This window comes from Diaphorina citri, unplaced genomic scaffold (assembly GCF_000475195.1).
Source record: "Diaphorina citri unplaced genomic scaffold, Diaci psyllid genome assembly version 1.1 scaffold55, whole genome shotgun sequence".
In the NCBI taxonomy this organism is placed as follows: Eukaryota; Metazoa; Arthropoda; class Insecta; order Hemiptera; family Psyllidae; genus Diaphorina; species Diaphorina citri.
The window spans coordinates 285,331-307,741 of NW_007377492.1; the positions used below are offsets into that span (position 1 = coordinate 285,331).

The window sequence follows — 22,411 nt, forward strand, 5'->3', positions numbered from 1 at the left end:
AAAAAAAAAAAAAAAAAAGATTATGTTCGCGGATTTCGCGATTATGTTCGCGGATTTGGCGATTTTGTTCGCGGATTTTGCGATTATGCTCGCGGCGAATACGGATTTCGCGATTATGTTCGCGGATTTCGCGATTATGTTCGCGGATTTCGCGATTATGTTCGCGGATTTCGCGATTAAGTTCGGTTTTCGCGATTATGTTCGCGGATTTCGTGATTATGTTCGCGGATTTGGCGATTATGTTCGCGGATTTCGCGATTTGGTTCGCGGATTTCGCGATTTTGTTCGCGGATTTTGCGATTATGCTCGCGGATTTGGCGATTATGTTCGCGGATTTGGCGATTATGTTCGCGGATTTCGCGATTATGTTCGCGGATTTGGCGATTTTGTTCGCGGATTTTGCGATTATGTTCGCGGATTTAGCAATTATGTTCGCGGATTCGCGTCCCGAATCGACATTTTGGATATTTGGCAAGCTTAATCATGCCCATGATTTTCACCGGGTATGGAGTTAATTCAAAGACCTGGCGAGCCGTACAACGTTGAATTATATATTTTAATCTATTTTAGACTTGGGATACAGGGATAATGCTCTTCTAGTTTTATGTAATTCGATTCTATTCTAACGCTGTATAATTCTGTTCTATTCCAGGGTTCGGGTAGGCTGGTAAACCTTCGCTGCTGTCGTCTAGTCAACTGGATCGACTCTCTCAACGCTGACCCTCCTTGGTGACACTCCTCTTCATCATAACTCTGACATTGTTCTAGTGATATCGTAACCAAGTTACGACTCAACCTGAACTTTGCTGCCTCGTAAGTATTTCCAATATACCATGTTAAGTTAAGTATTTCCAATATACCATGTTAAGTTAAGTATGTTCCCTCTTTAACGTCAGGGGGTTTCAGCCTCCGTTTGGCACCGAGCTACCCACCTACTCACATTAAACTCACCCAGATGGTCACCCGTCCGGATACTAACCACGTGTAACGTTGTTTAACTTCAGTGATCCTGGGGTGTTATCTCTGGGCGTGGATCCATCCCGTATTATCTACGCTAATCCTGCCAAGCCAATATCTCACATCCGCTATGCTGCAGAGTACGGGATCGATACTATGACATTCGATAATGAGATTGAGCTGCAGAAAGTCAAGCAGTTCCACCCGACAGCTCAGTAAGTATGAAACTCCGTGGCTCAGTCAACTATGCTCATACAGTATACAATTCAGAAAAAGGGTTTTTACGTGGTCCCGTAACATAGATTGAGCCAAAAATCAAAAAATCAAATAAACAAATAAGGACATTTATGTGTTTAACATTTTTGCCAAATTTCATCAAAATCGGACGAACCTTTCGGGAGTTATGGCGAAAAAAAAACGTTAAAAATTGTCTGTATGGGGTGCCAAAGGCCCGATGGAGCACAAAAATCTTTGTGTGTTGAAATTCTTTGCAAAATTTAATCAAAATGGGACAAACCTCTTTGAGAATTCAGGTCGATTTCAACCGTCTTATGTAAAAGGCTGTACTTTAGACTGGTATGGTTTACATTCGAGCTTTTGGTTCTTCAAACCGAAGTTTGAAGTTTTTTTTCACATAAAGTGTAGATCCAGGCATTACTGAGCTAAATTCTATTCTCCCTCTCCCACAGACTTGTCATTCGTATTCGTTGCGATGCTGAGGTAGCTCAGTGTCAGCTGGGTATGAAGTTTGGGTGTGATCCGATCTCCGAAGCTCCCCGTCTACTTCGCTTGGCTAAATCTCTCGACCTGGATGTAGTGGGTGTCTCATTCCATGTGGGCTCAGGATGTGGTGACCCCCCTGTATTTGGAAGAGCTATCTACTCGGCGCGTCAAATATTTGACCTGGGCAACTCACTGGGATTCTCAATGCGTGTGCTGGATCTGGGTGGTGGATATCCGGGCTATACGGGTTACTCCATGAATCGGGTAAGAGTTTGCTTAATTTATTTAGGAAAATCAATAGTAAACTATCCAGGGAAGAAAAAACCCTTTTAATCTCCATTCATGGGTCATAGCCAATATTAGATTTTTTTTTTTTTAATATATATTTGTGCACATACAATATTGTATACTGAAACACAATAAATAAATATCTATCAATATCAATATAGAAGAGTGCTTATTTATACGGCTCAAATAGGGCTAAAGGTCCCTTTACCCCAGCAGTGATCTACTACTATTAAGTGTTGTCAAATTCTCACTATTAATTAATCATCTTTGGTCTTATTTCTTATTTTTAGTCTTAAGTAAAATAGTCAAATTATCAAACAATTTTGAGGATAAAATTCCATACCTCGGCTAGGATTGAACCCACGCCCTCCTGTTTACCAGGCTAGCGTCTTAACCACTAAGTACGCCACCAAAGCAGGTGGTCATTATATGGGTTATTGATAAAATGAATATTGATAGAATGAATTTAATATTAAGAATTTAAGATGAAATTCCAAGTCAAATTCCTATGGGTACTATTTCCTTCCCAGATTGCTGAGATCATCAACGTGGCTCTGGATGAATACTTCCCGGTAGAGGAAGGCGTTTCCATCATTGCTGAACCTGGTCGCTACTACGTGGCATCTGCATTCACTCTGGCTACTCTCATTCATTCTAAGCGAGATATCCTGGGAGCAAATAGTTCTGTGCCGACTCATACCATGTATTACATTAACGATGGTGTGTACGGATCCTTCAACTGTATCATCTATGATCACGCGGTGTGTACCCCCATCCCGTTCAATGTTATGGATGATTCTCAGGTGAGTCTGAGATCCCCTCTGTTTCTTCAGGAATCCTTTCTTTTGAGCTGTCTCTCTCTTTTTTTCTGTGTATTGTGGCTCTGTGGGCAAGTGTACTGACTCTCAACCCGGAGGTGCTGGGTTCAAATCCTGGTCAGGGCGGAAATTTTCTAACCAAACTTTTCCGTTCTTGGATAGGCATGGATATAAAAGAATGTGAAGTTTTTTTTTTTTTTTTTTTTTTTGTAATGCGAAAGTAAAAAAAAAAGACAGACAAATAAGACAAATGAAAATTCGGTTTCTCGCGGAAAAAAGTAAAACAAACTGAAGAAAAATATTTAAAATCCATTGGATTGATAGTAAATGTCCTAAAGTAATCTTGCCATCTAATTTTAGGGCCTATTCCACAAAGGAATTCTCCCTCAGCGACTATTTGTTGAGGCCAAACTTTTAGAAATGTCTTCCTCGAAATGAAGAAATATTTTTGTCACTGCTGAAATCGAACCGCAGTCCTCCGTATTACAAATCCAACGTTTTACCTCTCAGCTACTGATCATGTTCTTCCACTACAAAGGGCACTATCATTGGGCACTTCCACTACTAATATTATTCTCATACAAAAGTTGACGCATGGGATCCTGCACTCTTCTCACTCTGTCTCCATGTCATATCTGTTGAGTCAGGACGTAGAGGTTGCTCGGACGTATTTCTGCAAATAAAACAGTTTCCAAATTTGTTAACGCATTTAACAAAAGTCCGGGCCACTCTAGTTAGCTTGGAGGGTAGTGCGTTTGCCTTGTAAGTGCTAGGTCGCGGGTTCGATTCCCGCCCGAGGCGGATTTTATCCTACACGGATAAGGTTTGTTCTCGGAACTCGACCACTCTAGTTGGCTTGGAGGGTAATGCGTTTGCCTTGTAAGTGCTAGGTCGCGGGTTCGATTCCCGCCCGAGGCGGATTTTATCCTACACGGATAAGGTTTGTTCTCGGAACGGCTGGCTTTCCTTCTCTCTTCGCTTTCGGGACGATAAGACCCTAGCAGTTACAGTTCCCTCTATTCCCGGGTTAAACGCCAGGCAGAATCAAAGGTTTTTCGGCTCTGTGCTTGGAATTTAGGGGCGATTGAGTAGCGACCAGTGACGGCAGTGCCAGTGTGAAAAGATTATTTTAGAGGCACTTCGTAATGCTGTGATACCAACAAAAGTTACCAGTAAATTTACGAGAACCTTGAAATTGCAATCAACTTGAAAGAGATATTGACATCTATACGTTGTCTGACCTCAAGAAAAAAACTGGCTCCGAGTACAGTGTTTCCGAATCTGTAGGTACTACAACATTCTATCTTCCTTTACAAAAACCTTTAGAAATCTTCAGAAAATAACCGGCTTTATTTGTGCCACACAGTACGAGTAACGAAGGACGCCTTTTGATTGGTTCGAAGGTTTCCGCAACGGCCACCTTCGATTTTTTTTTTGAGATCAGACACCATAACTGACGTTCCAAAGTGCCACTTACTGATTATAGGGTGTCATAGAGTTCTGCTCCGTTAGATTATCTTTGGTTTTGTTAATATTAATATGATTATTGTTGTTGGCCTTGGGATTCGTGTTCGTCCCAGGATCTCCAGGTTTCCTCCGGAACTTTGTACTATATTTGTAGAAATCCGACATTTCAAACGGTTTGGAGATTTCCCGGTACGGTTGAAACTTTCCCACTTGAACGACGGTTTGATTTTTTGGCGATTCGTAAGGCACAACCTGGAAATGAGAATTGAATTCAAATGATTATAATATAAACGGATAGAGGAGAGAAAGCATAGTGGGATTTTATGTGTTCAAAGGTTAAACTGCCGACCTAGTTAGCTTAGATTCTTAGAAGCGCGCCTGCCTTGTAAGCGTTAAATCGCTCGGTTTCGATTCCCGGAGACGAACAAATAAGTTTCGTTCTCGGAACGACTGACTGGTTTTCTCCTATTCTGTCCGACTCTATTCAATTTCGGGACGATTAAATCTCCTTTGTTACAGTTAGCTCTATTAAAAAAAAAAGGAAAAAATCTTCATACGAGTATAAAATACAATCACTTACCACATCCGGTTCCGGAATAGAAGACACAGGCGACTGCTGCGAGGGCGGGGGAGGGGGTTGAGATTGATACGTCATATTGTCCACTACATTCAAATTATTCGACATAGTTGACACTGGATACGCCGACATACTGTCCACTACGTTATGATTTGAGATAGTTGACACAGGGTATGGCATATCCACGTTATGATTAGACATAGTTGACACAGGGTAGGACATATCATTATGATTGGAAGTGGGGATGGGATAGGGTATGTTATCCATGTTCAAGTTAGATATGGAAGATACAAGAGGAGTGCTAGCTAGAGGCGGAGAAGGAGCAGGAGGGGGAGGAGGGTCGGAAAGTTCATACCATGGTACAGGGAGTCTGGGAGGTAGAGGTTGCTGGGATTCGCGTACGTTGATCAGAGATTGAGTTCTCATGATGCTGAAACAAGAGAGAAGGGAATTTTTTATAAGAATAAAACACTAAACACTCTGTATTTTTTTGTCTCTAATAAATATCAATATAAAAAAAAGTGCTTCTTAAAGTTGTTGCCACCGCGGCACACTTTTCAAAACTTTCAACGGAACCCCAGAAGAAAAAAAAAAAAAAAAAAAAAAAAAAAAAAAAAAAAAAAAAAAATTTAGTTATTTATTATTGCTTGATATTAGGGGGAAGAGAGAGAGATGCAGCTTGCCACCTTCCTGCCCACCAGCAGGTTGCCATCAGACAAAGGATACCATGACAGAGTTTCTGGAGAGTGAACTTTGAAATGGTTCCTCTTGATCCAAACCAGATACCGATGACCTCATACTTTCTGTTGGGATATTTTTCACAATACTTCGTATAACGTCCTTCCTGAGGGCAACATGCTCATGATGCTCCTTTAAATAGCCAGATAATATTTCTGTACCAAGGACTGACACCAACTCATTCTGGTACATCTCCATTTTTGGACTTTTTTCGTGCATCTGCGCTTTCACTTTTGCGAGGATACCAATGATACATACCTCTACCAAAATACCAATGATACTTTGAGTACTGAGTCCATAACTACATTAACAGTTGTTTTCCCCATTATTTTTTCAGATCCTAGAAGGTCTGTTAAGCTAACAACCTGTTAAGTTCCATTTGATTTTTATAGGCTTAGCAGGGCTGTTAAGCTAACAGGCTGTTATGAGCTCAAAAGAAGGATGTCATTTAATGATATTTAGACCAGGGGTAATTTTACACTTACTTATTCTCTGGGTACATTCCTGTTAAGCTAACAACCTGTTAAGTTCAATTTGATTTTTATAGGCTTAGCAGGGCTGTTAAGATAACAGGCAGGCTGTTATGAGCTCAAAAGAAGGATGTCATTTAATGATATTTAGACCAGGGGTAATTTTACACTTACTTATTCTCTGGGTACATTTGATTAGGGAGCAACACAGTGTCAGGTTCTAGTTGAGGTTTATGTGACTTGGGCATGAGGTTCTCTTCTACTTCTTGTTTATGAGGCGGTCTAGGCGGAGGCACAGGATTATAGTTGCCTCTTCTTCTGTCAAGACTACCAAATCTGTAACAAACCAGAAAATAAAGTAATGCTAACCCCAAGTGGAAGAATTTGTAAGCCTTTGCTTTTTGACGTGGTTGACAATAATAAACTAGTAAAAAAACTGGAAAAATATGGAATCAATAATCTCCCTAACCAATGGCTCAAATCATTCCTAGAGAACAGAAAAGTAAAAACAAAAATAAACGAACATTTCTACAACACAAATGGAGTTAGTCAAGGGACAAACATAACATAGGGCCAACACTATACAACACATTGTATACAAACGATATATAATAGTAAACGCAATGACAGAAGGGGAAATAGTCACGTACGCAGACGACACAAGCATAACAATATCAGCAAAAACCCAAAGTGAACTGAAAGAAAAGGCCGAAAAAACAATTAAAGAATACATGTCAGATTATTTTCAACTCACAATTAAAAAGTTACACCCCTTTTTCTTTATAAATCCAAAGAAGTTCACTTTCCTTCATTATTATTTATTCTATCTCATAACCACAAATTAGGTACCCACCTACTTAATTTTTGTCAACTAGGAACCCAATTTTAGCCAATCACTAGCAATACATGAATATTGTTACAAACAGATAAATTAAATCATAGGTGGGCATTGATATTATAAGAAAAGAAAACATACAAGATATTAACATAACACACAACCAAACGATAGAAAGAAAATACACTGTAAAATACCTAGGCATAGAAATAGATCACAAATTAAACTGGAATGAACAAATTGAAAAAATATGCAAAAAACTCAACCAACTATGCTACATAATAAACTATCTGAAGAAAACATTTAACCATAAATCATTACTAACATATTACTATGCATTTGGCGAAAGTTATCTTCGATACGGAATAATACTTTGGGGAAACACAACAGAACACAAAAGAATATTCATCATACAAAAAAGAATCATCAGAAAGATATACAACATACACCCCAGAACATCATGCAAAGACATATTCCAAAAAAACAAGATACTCACATACTACGCCCTATACTACATAGAAGTCACCACAACCATACATAGCCAAAAAGAATCCATCATTCATAACAACGAAACACACAATCATAACACCAGGCAGGCACATCACATCAGACAAACAAAAACAAAGACAACATATGGCCAAAAATCACCAAAATATCAAGGAATAAAATACTATAACGACTTACCCGAAGACCTCAAAACACTAGAAATTAAACATCTAAAAACAAAGTTAAAAGAAAAACTACAAACATTAGCACCATATAGCTTCGCGGAGCTAGACGGAATGTGGACGGAGGAAGAATCGGAGCGGATGAGCAAAACCTCATAAACTTGATCTCACTCTAATGAATACCTTACTCTTCCTTTTCGTACCATGCACTACTGCTCTGATTCTCCCCTCTCTACCACTACTATTCTCTCCCATTTTTGGATGGACTCTCTCTAGGGATGAGCTTTTCTTTTCTCTTTTTTTTTCCATTTTTTCCTATTGCATTCTTCTGCTATCAATATGTACCTTTATATTTTATAGGGAATTCTTGTTTGTAATGAAGGCATTTGCTTGTTTGTGATCGGCAAAGTGTTTTACTCCAATTCCTTGGTAGGATCCTTTTGACCATTCTTCAAATGATTTTGTTCTCAATGCACTCCGCAATTCTCTGGAGTTTTGATTGGTATTCTGTGCTTTTTATTTGGCAACCAGCCAGAGGCTGGCAGATTGTTTATGTGTTTTTTAAAAAATATATAATCTCTTCTTCTTTAGATAAGATGGATGAATGTAATAATATGAAATATATTGGTTTGACTGGTCTCATCATGTATAAGCAAGTATATAAGTTGGTTGTTTACAGTATTAAATGAATTAATGTATAAAGAGATAAAATCTCTTTACTTCAATTTTTCCTACACCAGAGATAGGAAGGAATAAGTTTGCTGTAAAAAATAAATACTTACATCTTTAGCTGCTGATTGTTTTAAGCTTTCTGTTGGCATTGCCCCCATGGCTTTCATGAAGAGAGTATTTTTTGGTGTAAAACTTGGTGGGGATTCCCCAGGTTCTATTGGAGTTTCTGGAGGAAGAACCCCTATCAATTCTGCTTCTCTTACACATAATTCTCTCAATTCTAGATTCTTTTCTTTTAATTTAACCTCAAGCACTCTTCGTCTTGCTCTAGGACTAACTACCATTTTCTTAGTTGTTTCAACACAATCTGAAAAATAAGATGAAATTATCATATAACACAAAATCACTTAATTAATCACTTTATACTAAAATAGATATGTAAGATCATGATATTCTAAATATTCAATATGGGCTTTGGGTAGCCAAAGCAACAGGTGGTAGTAAGAGGTGTCACTATTGATAGAAACAGTTAAATGTAGAGAGTGCAATAGCTAAATACCTGTGTTCACTATTGTTTATTGACATGAATAAATTAAAACAAGATACTCACATACTACGCCCCATACTACATAGAAGTCACCACAACCATACATAATAATAAGGTTTATTCGGTTTCTTCACAAATTTCATCGTGTTCCTATATAAGTACATAATGTTTGTACTTTTCAGGAACATTTTAGTTTCTTATCATATCATGATTTGTTCATTTTCTTCTTCTTCCTCTACTTCTTGATTATGTCAAATTTCATTATTCGTTTCTAAAAGGTTCACACGGTTACACTGTACAATACACATCACACGGTTACAATACACTGAACAGTTACCAGCCTAACAAAGTCCTGCAGACAAAACCTCCTGACATCTCACCCGATGAAAAGAAGCTGCCTCGGGTAATTGCAAAGAATCCATCATTCATACCAACGAGACACACAATCACAACACCAGGCAAGCACATCACATCAGACAAACAAAAACAAAGACAACATATGACCAAAAATCACCAAAATATCAAGGAATAAAATACTATAACAACTTACCCAAAGACCTCAAAACACTAGAAACTAAACATCGAAAAACAAAGTTAAAAGAAAAACTACAATCTCATAAACTTGATTGTAGGTACTTATCATTACTCTAATGAATATCTTACTCTTCCTTTGTGTACCATGCACTGCTGCTCTGATTCTCTCTTCTCGACCACGACTATTCTCTCCCATTTTTGGCTAAATCCTCTCTAGGGATGAGCTTTTTTTTTTTCATTTTTTTCCTATTGTATTCGTTTGCTTTCAATATGTACTTAGCTATAGGAGCACCATGTATTTCACTTATATCTTTTATATATTAATTTACTTTTACTTTTATAACAAAATGACTAGGGCCATGTAGATTATGTCTATACTCAAGCCCTGTACAAATACAATTACAAATTACAATAAAATTATGGCTTTCTTTTGAGTGGCAGGGTTCTCCAGGAGGAGCTCTTCCACTCAACCACTAAATTTTCTTCCTTCACTGTGAGCCATTAAGATATTTTTCATTTTCAAACATGATGCAATATTTTTAACTCACACAATGAATCATGGTGCAATTTTGTTTTATTCATGATTCAATATTGTACACTCATGATAATATTATTCATGATATCATGATTGAAGAAGTGAATTAAATACTCACCTTTTGAGATCTCCATGGGGTTGAAAATCATACAAGTTATGAGGAGGTGCATGGTGTGGCTGATGATATGTTGGATTCATATTCATATTGATGAGGTTAGGAGGCATATTGTTTGTCTGTGATATATTACTGTTGCTCACATTAGGTGACACTTTGCTGTATGCACTCTTCATCACTTGAATCTCATGTGAAGGAGAATACATGGTAGGAAGATAGTTGATATGTTTGTGAGGAACCATCTTGTGGGAATGGCTAGAATGGTTACCGTGGGAACTTTGGATGATAGGATGAATGGAGTCTGGATGATTGTAGTGACCACCCCATTGGATTTGATGTTTAGGCACAGGAGGTGCAAAGTTTCTTTGGTAGTGTAGCATGCTAGTGTTATCGGGAGCTAAGGAGAGTGGCTGATCAACCTCATCCATGCCATGGATTGGAACACCAATTCTATCATCTGCAGAACAAAATAAAATTGTTAGAAAACAGGAGTGCTTAAGCACTTCTTTAGAATAGAGAGATAAAAACTAAATAATGAGTACATTGATGTGTAACAATTACTAACAACATATTGATAAGTTCTAAATGAATCATACATTTTTACAATTATTGATGTTTCATTCTACATTACAAGTACATGTGAATTATGTTTACAGCTTGGTTATAAGCCAAGAATGCCTACCTCTCAGATCATGGGCTTGATGGTAACCCATTATATTCTTATGCTTCCTCAGATCCAAGTTAGATGTTCTCTTCAACAGATTGATCCTTGTTTCCAGCTCAGCAATCCTGTGTTGACTATCTTGATACCTCTGACGATGTTTCCTCCGGAGGGATTTACTTATGGAAACATCATTTGCCAAACCAAATGCTGCCTCAGCTATTCCAGACTGTGTTTGATATTCTTGTTCTAATGTTGCCAGGGAGTCCTCCTGAAAAGTTGAGATTTTAAATTGGGCAAAGTTCTAGCTTTAAATTCAACTAAGTACTTGCATTTTTAGTAACTTCAATTACTAAATAAGCTAAGTAGGTTTCTAGTCACAAAGTTCAATTGAAATGCACACTTGCAAAATTATAACCATGTTTATTGCATAAGAATAAGTTCTTTTTTAAACACTGATGATGCCCAAAAGGGTGAAACTAGTCTGTAAGTTATGTTACAATAAAATAAACCTATCAACCAAAACCAGTAAAGAGTAAAGTTATTTTCATATTTAGTTATTGCCACCTTCCTGCCCACCAGCAGGTTGCCATCAGACAAAGGATACCATGACAGAGTTTCTGGAGATAGATAAGATGGATGAATGTAGAAGTTAAGATTTTAAATTGGGCAAAGTTCTAGCTTTAAATTCAACTAAGTACTTACATTTTTAGTAACTTCAATTACTAAATAAGCTAAGTAGATTTCTAGTCACAAAGTTCAATTGAAATGCACACTTACAAAATTATAACCATGTTTATTGCATAAGAATAAGTTCTTTTTTAAACACTGATGATGCCTGAAAGGGTGAAACTAGTCTGTAAGTTATGTTACAATAAAATAAACCTATCAACCAAAACCAGTAAAGAGTAAAGTTATTTTCATATTTAACATTGATATATGTGATGAGTTTAACGAGGGGTTGGGAGTATCCATCTACTAAGTTGATGGAAACCATTTAGGTATGAAAGAACTCATTGAATTTACTTACCCATATTTTAAAGAAAGGGCCTTCATTACCTACCAACAAAAATGGAAAAACATATATTCTTTTTTAAACGTCCTCAAATATTTTTATCGAATGTGCCAGGTGATATGATGAGATAGTCTGTCCAGTTGTCTGATGAAATTTTTCCAACAGGTTGAAAAGAGGGAAGAGTTAATTATTTTTTATATATATACAGGGTGTTGCATTAATCAATGTCAACCCAAAAATAGCGAATACTACAGGTCAAGGGTTACAAAAAGTTCCCGGACCACTTTTTTGAAATCCCCAGAATAACAGAGATATCTGCCATTTTGTGTGTTTAGAAGACAATATTACCTCTCTCTTAAGACCAATTTCATCTTCAAAAGTTAAGATCTGTTCACACTATGGCTGTTGCAGCGCACAATTTTGATTTTTTTTTTTTTTTTTTTTTTATTTGGTGGACATTTTTTTTCCCCCCTTTTTTTTTGTTCGATGACCTCATACTTTCTGTTGGGATATTTTTCACTATACTTCTCCTTCAAATACTCAATACATGGCTCATAGATGGACTTCTTTTCTTTATCAACTTTCTCTGCTTGATCATTATCATTGGACTCCTATCGAATAGTATGATAAAGAATGTATGCCTTTTTTTCATTCTTGGGGAAAGCCACAATATCACAAAATCTTCTCGAACCATTGCTATCAACACAAGACACTTCCTCGTAGCATTCCACTTGTTTTTCTTTCAGCAACTCGATGATTCTCCTTTTGATCTTGTGGTGGCGAGATGTGACCAATTGTTCATTGTAGCAGCAAGAACCCAATACATGTGGGAGTGTTTCCTTCTCTCTGAAGCATCTGCGACAGAGGTTAGAGTTGTTGCTGGAACTTTGAACTCCCGGTACACCTGCGAGGTTTGCATAGTTCACGCTGAGCTTGATGGCTGCAACCCATTCCGAAGATGAAAGGGAATTCTTGTTTGTAATGAAGGCATTTGCTTGTTTGTGATCGGCAAAGTGTTTTACTCCAATTCCTTGGTAGGATCCTTTTGACCATTCTTCAAATGATTTTGTTCTCAATGCACTCCGCAATTCTCTGGAGTTTTGATTGGTATTCTGTGCTTTTTATTTGGCAACCAGCCAGAGGCTGGCAGATTGTTTATGTGTTTTTTAAAAAATATATAATCTCTTCTTCTTTAGATAAGATGGATGAATGTAATAATATGAAATATATTGGTTTGACTGGTCTCATCATGTATAAGCAAGTATATAAGTTGGTTGTTTACAGTATTAAATGAATTAATGTATAAAGAGATAAAATCTCTTTACTTCAATTTTTCCTACACCAGAGATAGGAAGGAATAAGTTTGCTGTAAAAAATAAATACTTACATCTTTAGCTGCTGATTGTTTTAAGCTTTCTGTTGGCATTGCCCCCATGGCTTTCATGAAGAGAGTATTTTTTGGTGTAAAACTTGGTGGGGATTCCCCAGGTTCTATTGGAGTTTCTGGAGGAAGAACCCCTATCAATTCTGCTTCTCTTACACATAATTCTCTCAATTCTAGATTCTTTTCTTTTAATTTAACCTCAAGCACTCTTCGTCTTGCTCTAGGACTAACTACCATTTTCTTAGTTGTTTCAACACAATCTGAAAAATAAGATGAAATTATAACACAAAATCACTTAATTAATCACTTTATACTAAAATAGATATGTAAGATCATGATATTCTAAATATTTATTCAATGTGGGCTTTGGGTAGCCAAATCAACAGGTGGTCGTAAGGGGTGTCACTATTGATAGAAACAGTTAAATGTAGAGAGTGCAATAGCTAAATACCTGTGTTCACTATTGTTTATTGACATCAGATTATTTTCAACTCACAATTAAAAAGTTACACCCCTTTTTCTTTATAAATCCAAAGAAGTTCACTTTCCTTCATTATTATTTATTCTATCTCATAACCACAAATTAGGTACCCACCTACTTAATTTTTGTCAACTAGGAACCCAATTTTAGCCAATCACTAGCAATACATGAATATTGTTACAAACAGATAAATTAAATCATAGGTGGGCATTGATATATGTGATGAGTTTAACAAGGGGTTGGGAGTATCCATCTACTAAGTTGATGGAAACCATTTAGGTATGAAAGAACTCATTGAATTTACTTACCCATATTTTAAAGAATGAAACATACTGATCAGCGACAAAATTATTTACTTCTATACCAATTCTACAACTTCAGAAAACAGGACCAAAAAAAAAAAGATAGGCAGCTTTTCTGAAATCATCAAAATAATGGTGATGTAGGTAGACACTTGAGAGGATATCCATTCATTGAAGTTTCAAACATTAGACGATTGTTATAAACAAGAACACAAAAGAAAAGATGAGCAAACTTGAAACTTTTCCATAATCTTGATGGCCAAAACCATCAGGCCAGGCTAAAAAGGAAATCCATTTCCCTTCAAGAAAGAGTTGAAGGTGTTTTACGCCTGATTTTTGAGAAACCAGAAACCGCAGGTTGTTAAAAACTTGTTTCTTGTCTTGTTTCCAAACAAACTACTCCAGTGTTGCCATCTCGCCAAATGGAGGAAAATCCGTACAGTAGGGCATTTCCGTACAAATCAAAAGGCGCGTCCACAATTCCACATAGCGACTAGCGTACTAATCGCGCTGTGGAAATATTTTGGCTAGAGCGGAGGTTAAAAAATATTTTTTTTTTTTTTTTCATATTTTAAAATTAATAACTATCATACCAGTGTTCAGTAACTTTTACCTATTAATAATTTTAAAATATACTGAAAAATAGACGATTAAAAAAAATTGCATTTTCCCCGTGAGCTCAGAAGCAACTCACTCTGGACGTGGCGAAATTCAAAGTGCAATCTTCCAACTTCCAAGTCCCAAACAAAACAGTGAAGTAAAAAAAAAAAAAAAAAAAAAAAAAAAAAAAAAAAAAAAAAAAAAAAAAAAGTAAAAAAGTGAACAAAAGAAACATTGACTTGACGTTTAAAATTTATTGTAGAGAGATTATACTCTGCTCTGTTATCAAATATCAAGAATTTGAATCGGTACTTGGAAAACTGTGAAGATTGGTTTTCAAACCCATTTCTATTTCAACTATGTGTCGGACAATGAGCAAAAAGCCATTCAGCTATTATGGCTGAGGCCAGAAAAGAAAACTTGACCACAAAAAAGGATTCTTTTGACAGTTTTTTGGGGAAGGTTTTTTTTTTTTTTTAATCTAGGAGCTATCTCTGATCCTTATCATCAAATTGAACTTGCAGCCCCTCTCTGAAACCTCTCATATCTGCCAAATAAACAAAACCATTCATTGACCAATGATGTAATCGTCCAATGATGTAATCGTCACTTAAATGTACTAAGACATTATTGTTAATATTAGCAATATTGCTCAGCAGAAGGCAATATGTTATAGATACAATGATTCTTCTAAACAGGCAGTCTATGGCTAACTGGGTATCACTCCTAGGTCTGAATGGGGGAGGACCGAGTTCAATTCCTAGCCGGGGTAAAGTTTTTAGAGCTATGTGTTTGGAATTTGGGATGCACTCAGCCTCATGACAGATGAAAAGCTAGTATGTGAGAAGCAACTAGCAGCAGCTCTACTAAGAGTGGTGTTTATAACTAAGGTGTTCAGTACTTACCTACCTACCACAAAAATAAATAAATAACTAAGTTGTCAACCCATACATTTTCTCATTTCAGGGGTGGAAACAAAATAGATGAAGCAATAGAATGTTACACAAGAGCAGCTAACATGTTCAAAATGGCAAAGAAATGGAATAATGCTGGCAAAGCATTTGTGGAGGCAGCAAACTTACATATGAAATCGGGAACCAAGCATGATGCTGCCTGTAATCTACTAGATGCTGCTAACTGTTTTAAGAAAACTGACAATGAAGGTAAATATCAGTAACAGATTAAGCACTGAAAGGCTTGGGGATAAACAAAGGATATAAAGGAATTTAAAAGATTAGATAGGATGTCATTGAATCAACTGTCAAATTCCAATTTTTTGCCACAATATGGAAGAGAGAGAGAGAGCTGAAATGAGGTCATTAACACATTGTGTACGAAGCATAAAAACACGAATTAGCGCTAGGTACGGAGCCCTAATTTCGGTAATTTCTGATGTGATCCATTTATGGATCACACCGGACATAGAGCACAACTATATTTTATTTTGCTGACACCAGAAGAAACTAAAACTAAGCATGATATACTGCATCAAACCACGTAGAGTATAGGTCTCCAATATAATCCATTTTTGTATCACGGGCCTTAGATTGAAGGAAGTCTCGTGATACAAAAGTGGATCACACCGTACCACCAGCATAGTGACTGTGATACAAAAATGGATCACATCGTACACAATGTGTTAACTAGCTAAGTTCTGGCCTCACATAAGCACAACTAGCATCCAGTAAAATTCCACTCCAGTTAGTCAAAATGCACTTCTAACAGCCAATGACCTAACTGGACTGGGGAATGTTACTGAACGCCAGTGCCGTTTATACGTGGGCAGTGGTACTATAAAATGACCTCGAAATTTGTTTAAGGCCATTGAAGTTAACACGAGGTGATCAGTAGCTGGACTTTCAACACCTTTTGTAAGCTAGCCATACAATATCCTCAAATTTCGTTCCAAATTCTCATTTGCCCGATACTAATATATCTTTTGTTTACGTTTTCAGATCATAGCGGATTTCATTTACCTTGTTTGTGTGAACGGACTTGGTCTCTACTTCAGATTTGTCAACGAAGTTGTTGTCAGGCGAACTTTCCTAGACCGACGGGCCTGCGTGGAGTCAACGCTTAGATTACACTTTGAGAAGGAACAAGAGGTAAATCCAGATAATACTCGTATGTCTCTCAACTCTTGGTTATTTGACAGATCGTTGTGTGTGTACGCGAAATTTGCTCAAATTGCAGGTCTAAACGAGTGAAATTTGTAGTTTAAGGGCTGTTGTGGAGTCAACGCTATAGCTCTCAGGCCATGGTTGGTCCGGTTGGCATACAGAGGGTCTGGTTCAATCCCAACCATCGACAGAAAAATTGCACACCTACTTTGATGAACGTTAGCCAATTTCCCCGATATCATTTCACCGATTATTTCCTCTTGTATAGACCTAGAAAACCATAGGGAGAAAGGATGTTCGAAATTGAAAGAAAATCAGAAATCAAAGTAGGTACCTGCAAATGAAGCTCTGCAGAACCTGTTTTCGACACAAATGAATGAAAATAATTATTGAAAAAATAAAATAAATAATAAATTTAAGTAATAAAAATAATAATAGGTATCTAATTAAAAATTAATGGCAGAACAACTAAAATGGCAAAAAGATAGAATGGGAGTAGGAAACATTTAGGAAAGTTTTTTTTTTATCTTTTGTAGTCTAATTTCATTTCTGTACTAGTCAGTAACATTTTTATTTTGATTTTCAAGGGGCTCCATCCTGTTTTATGTATAAGCTAAGAAGCAAATTATGTATGTACATATCTTCTAATGATAATGATATTAAATTCCAATTTTTGAAACATTTCAGCGGCCATAGACTGTCTTTCAAAAGCAATAGTCATCTACACAGACATGGGAAGATTTACAATGGCAGCAAAACATCATCAAACCATAGCAGAGATTTACGAAACAGATTGTGTAGACCAGGAGAAGGCTGTAGAACATTATGAACAGGCAGCCACTTACTTCAAAGGAGAAGAAAGCAACTCCTCAGCAAACAAATGTCTTCTAAAAGTAGCCCACCATGCTGCTCTCTTACAAAACTATAATAAAGCTATTCAGATTTATGAAGAGGTAAGATTTATTATGTGTTGCTGATGAAACTAGTATTATGTTAGCAGAGAACAGGTGAGATAGCATTATGACCAAATGTAGTAAGATTTCAAATCACCCCTGAAGAATAATTCCTCTTCTTTATTTTTAGTTTGTGTAGGACAAAAATATAAACTAGAATTACTTACTTGCACTATAAAACAAATGATGGGGTAATTATTCAGAAGCCACAACACTGAAAAAGAAAGCTTCTTTAACCTAACCCTATAATAACACTGATCACTGCCCAAATTGTGAAAGCTCCTTTTTGTTGTAACCTAACCCTATAATAACACTGATCAAGTGATCACTGCCCAAATTGTGAAAGCTCCTTTTTGTGTTAACTTAACCCTTTAATAACACTGATCAAGTGATCACTGCCCGAATTGTGAAAGCTCTTTTTTGTGTTAACTTAACCCTATAATAACACTGATCGCTGCCCAAATTGTGAAAGCTCCTTTTTGTGTTAACCTAACCCTATAATAAAACTGGTTACTGCTCATTTGTGACATCAGAACTGTTGACATTGATTCTATCATGAAGAAAACTTTCACATTTCGACATTTTGTGTTCTTCTCTCCAGGTCGGCAGGACATCATTGGATAGCTCTCTATTGAAATATAGTGCCAAAGAATATTTCTTCAGAGCTGCTCTATGTCATCTGTGTATAGATGTGATAAATGCCCACAATGCTATCGATCGCTATAAGACTATCTATCCTGCATTCCAAGATTCTCGCGAATACAAACTACTAAGAGTAAGTATCTAGAAATTATAATAAAGGATATGTATATGGGAAAAATTTATGAACAAAAGGGGTCGATTCCTACGTAAAAAGTTGTGAAAGATTCAAATCTGAAGTCAAAACTTCGAAAAAGTGTTTTAAGGTCGAAATTTCGATTTATATTTGCCGTTCTGAGGTAAAAGTTGAAACAGTTGTGACTTCAAGACATAAGAAATGCGCTCAAACGCATTACAATAGAGTAGCCTGCAAGGGAGCTTGCTTGGGACAGTTGATGTGACGTCATCGACTACGGGAGCGTATGTCGTGACGTCAAGATATAAGACTTACCGGTATTTTTCAAATTGATTTATCTCAGGACCTAGAAGTCGTAGAAGAAAAAGAAAAATTCCCTAGTTTCTCATTTTTTCTGCTCTCCAACTTTAAAACGTTACCTACATAAGGTCTATTGTGCTTACTACAAATGTCATTATTACACTACGCACTGGCGTGTATCCCACATCCACGGCCCTCGCCAGGCGGGGGCTTACGTTAAATTTTTAATCTGTCCTTCCTTTATTAAATTACAATAGTAATAATAAAAGGTATAGGGACGGTATTGTATTCGCTTCGGTGTCGTCTGTCTGTTCCCATAGAAGGACTTATCCAAACCTGGTCGACCTATAAATCAAATTAAAGGTCTTTTTACCAGGAACACCAAAATGGTGGTGCAAATTTTGTCCAGAACCAAAAAGCCAAAAAACTGGTGTTTGGTGGATTTTTTTTACATTTTCTCACACAAATGAGCTCTGATCTTGAAATTTGTCGCGACGACCTACTTATGAACTCAAAGCGAGAAAGTCTTAGATAACACTTCAGTGGTTAATTTAAGACCGATTTTAGCGTCATCTATGTTAAGCTACGCCGAGCAAAGCCAATAAATGACTTAATTATTATATTGGTAGTTATTAGGAAACATTATAAGGAATAAAGGAAGAACGGGCTCTAGTCTTGATTTTAAATCATTATATGAATGTATGTAGGTACATATATTATGTAGTAATGCTCAACACTGCGAAGCCCCGGGAGCGCGCAGCGCGACCGTAAACAAGGGAGCGCGAAGCGCGACCCTATGCTCAAACCCGCGAAGACCCGGGAGCGCACAGCGCGACCGTAAACAAGGGAGTGCGAAGCACGACTGCATGCACAACCGCGAAGCCTCGGGAGCACGCAGCGCGACCATAAACAAGGGAGCGCGAAGCGCGACCGCATGCACAACCGCGAAGCTCCGGGAGCGCGCAGCCCAACCTAAACAAGAAAGCGCGAAGCGCGACCATATGCACAACCCCGGGAGCACGCAGTGCAACCGTATACGCAACCTCCCGAGCACGCAGTGCGACCGTAAATAAGGGAGCGCGAAGCGCGACCATATGCACAAACCCCGGGAGCGCGCAGCGCGACCGTATACGCAACCTCCCGAGCACGCAGTGCAACCGTAAATAAGGGAGCGCAAAGCGCGAACGCATGCACAATCGCGAAACCCCGGGAGCGCGAAGCGCGATCCTATGCTTAACCCCTCGAAGCCATGGGAGCGCGCAGCGCGACCGTAAACAAGAAGCGCGACCATATGCACAACCCCGGGAGCGCGCAGCGCGACCGTATACGCAACCTCCGGAGTACGCAGTGCGACCGTAAATAAGGGAGCGCGAAGCGCGACCATATGCACAAACCCCGGGAGCGCGTAGCGCGACCGGGCACGCAGTGCGAGTTAAATTAATAAACTGAATATTAAACAAAATAAGTAGGTACATACATAGGTACTAATTTTCTTTAACCACGATCGAGTAAACTACGGGCTAAAAAATTCCCGAAGGGACGGACCCAGCTTTTTATGACTTGACTTGGACTTGAACCACGAATCTTATTTATTTTCCAGATTTTGATCGAACACATAGAAGAGCAGAATGTAGATGGTTTCACTGAAGCTGTCAAGGATTATGATTCCATCTCGAGACTTGACCAATGGTACACAACAGTTCTTCTTCGTATTAAGAAACAAGTCAATGATAATCCTGACTTGCGTTGAAGCATCCATTCTAAACTTTTACTGTTGACCATGTACTTTTTATATACCGGGTAGACGCATCATTTAATATAAACTAATATAATAATATGGATCTGAATCATTTTTGAAGCAATCTTTAGTGGACTGTGACTTTTTATGTGAAAGTTTCTTCAAAATATAATTTTGATGGGTTTTACTGAGCAGCAAGCCCTCCCTGCTTGATGAGCCTGAGGGGGTGAAGGCCATGCTGGAATACCTAAAGCTCATCGGCTTTTACACAAAAATATAACGCCCTAAGAGAGGCCCCACGAAGGACAAGAGATTGTTAAAGTGGGAATAATAAAAAAAAAAATGTTGAATTTTTGGAGAATGAATAACAATTGTATTTATTGACCACCTGTCTCGGTGGTGTAGTGGTCAAGACACTAGCCTGGTAATCAGGAGGGCGTGGGTTCAATCCCAGCCGAGATATAGATTGCTGTCCTCATTTATTTGAAATTTTGACCTAGTAAAATCAATTATATACGAACATTGAATATGTTTGTCAAAATTTGATATCTTCCAAATATTTCGGAAGTTCAGATTACTTACCTATTGGCTTATTTTGTTCAAATTCATCACAATGTCCCGGTAGATTTCATATACGAACATTGAATATGTTTGTCAAAGTTTGATATCTTCCAAATATTTCGGAAGTTCAGATTACTTACCTATTGGCTTATTTTGTTCAAATTCATCACAATGTCCCGGTAGATTTATCTCTAATAGAGTGCCTTGAAAATATTTATCCGATATCGTAACTACGCTCTTTACCAAAAAAAAAAGTCCAATAAATTTATTGTAATTAAAACATTACCCTCATCTACAAACTATGCCTAGCTGATGGCATACCAATACAATCCTAGGCTATAAGAAAAACAATCATATACTTAGAGTGCCTTGAAAATATTTATCCGATATCGTAACTACGCTCTTTACCAAAAAAAAAGTCCAATAAATTTATTGCAATTAAAACATTACCCTCATCTACAAACTATGCCTAGCTGATGGCATACCAATACAATCCTAGGCTATAAGAAAAACAATCATATACTAACACCACTGCCCAAATTATGGGTTGCCAAAACGACATAGCATAAAATTCACACAAATTCATCTCTTAGGAAATTGTCAAATTCAATATTACATGATGAGGTTTTTCTCAATATTTAGAGACAATAATATTTATATACGTACTTCCAAGTTCCTACATTCCCCCCTTGGAGTAATTTCCTTATCACAGAGGCCTTACCTACATGTAAAATTGAATTTCCAAAGTTTATACCTACTCATGAAGGTGAAGTAAAAAGTATCTAAATAGTACAGTTTTTTCTTCTTCTTTTTTGAACTTGAAATGTAGTTGCCAAAACTTGAGAAGAGCTTGGTGTTATTTTGTTGAACGATTGACTATTTAAAATAGTCAGTTAAAACTGTCAATGATCAGCTGATGATGTTCAGGGCACTCCATTATTTATCTTATTAGCCTGTTAGAATTTTTATTTGTTTATTGATTTTTATTATAAGGAAAGGGAAAAGGAAATTTCTATGCTTTGTATTTATTAATAGCAGTTGCCAAAACTTGAGAAGAGCTTGGTGTTATTTTGTTGAACGATTGACTATTTAAAATAGTCAGCTAAAACTGTCAATGATCAGCTGATGATGTTCAGGGCACTCCATTATTTATCTAATTAGCCTGTTAGAATTTTTATTTGTTTATTGATTTTTATTATAAGGAAAGGGAAAAGGAAATTTCTATGCTTTGTATTTATTAATAGAATTTGAAAACTAAAAAGAAAAAAAAAAAATCTCGTAAGATAAAAAGCAGAAAATGTCAGGATTGAACGGAAACCGGCCTTCCTGTCATTTGCCCGTTAGCTTACGAGACAAATTAATATCAGCTCTGTAGATTAAAATAATATTCCTTATCTAAGAAAATTTATATTTCTATAATGTGTAATAATGTTTTTAGTCATCAAGTAGATTCGTGCTAAAAAAGAAAAGTTGCTTTTCTTTTGTATTTTTTATAGGTTAACCCCCCCCCCCTCCTCCCCTTCCCTATCATTTTGTGTAACAATAATACTTATTGAAATAAAAATATAGGTTTTTTA

At 37.2% G+C, this 22,411-nt stretch overlaps 3 protein-coding genes across 3 annotated transcripts in view; 2 read left to right on the forward strand and 1 right to left on the reverse strand.

Annotated features, from left to right (window-relative positions):
• The window catches only part of LOC103517509 (ornithine decarboxylase-like), a 23,125-nt gene extending 20,228 nt beyond the window's left edge, over positions 1–2,897 (forward strand). The window contains exons 6-8 of the mRNA XM_026829382.1: positions 1,005–1,172; positions 1,647–1,944; positions 2,499–2,897. Of these exons, the coding sequence (XP_026685183.1) occupies positions 1,005–1,172; positions 1,647–1,944; positions 2,499–2,870 (838 nt within the window). The 3' untranslated portion in view covers positions 2,871–2,897. The remainder of the gene's footprint in view (positions 1–1,004; positions 1,173–1,646; positions 1,945–2,498) is intronic.
• A 153-nt stretch (positions 2,898–3,050) lies between these two features.
• Positions 3,051–14,159, reverse strand: LOC103517455. Its single transcript, XM_008482490.3, has 8 exons — positions 13,794–14,159; positions 13,008–13,264; positions 10,627–10,876; positions 9,948–10,401; positions 6,213–6,374; positions 4,834–5,260; positions 4,264–4,505; positions 3,051–3,459 (listed from the first exon to the last, which is right to left on the reverse strand). Exons 1-8 carry the CDS (start codon positions 13,795–13,797, stop codon positions 3,363–3,365), a joined length of 1,893 nt encoding a protein of 630 aa, XP_008480712.1. The 5' UTR covers positions 13,798–14,159; the 3' UTR covers positions 3,051–3,362.
• A 1,159-nt stretch (positions 14,160–15,318) lies between these two features.
• On the forward strand, positions 15,319–20,895 carry LOC103517520 (alpha-soluble NSF attachment protein; the record flags this gene model as incomplete). The annotated part of the gene is made up of 4 exons (XM_026829333.1): positions 15,319–15,550; positions 17,195–17,460; positions 18,062–18,235; positions 20,136–20,895. Coding segments are annotated over 4 exons (822 nt in total), but the record flags the coding sequence as incomplete, so codon positions are not given.
• Positions 20,896–22,411: the final 1,516 nt, after the last annotated feature.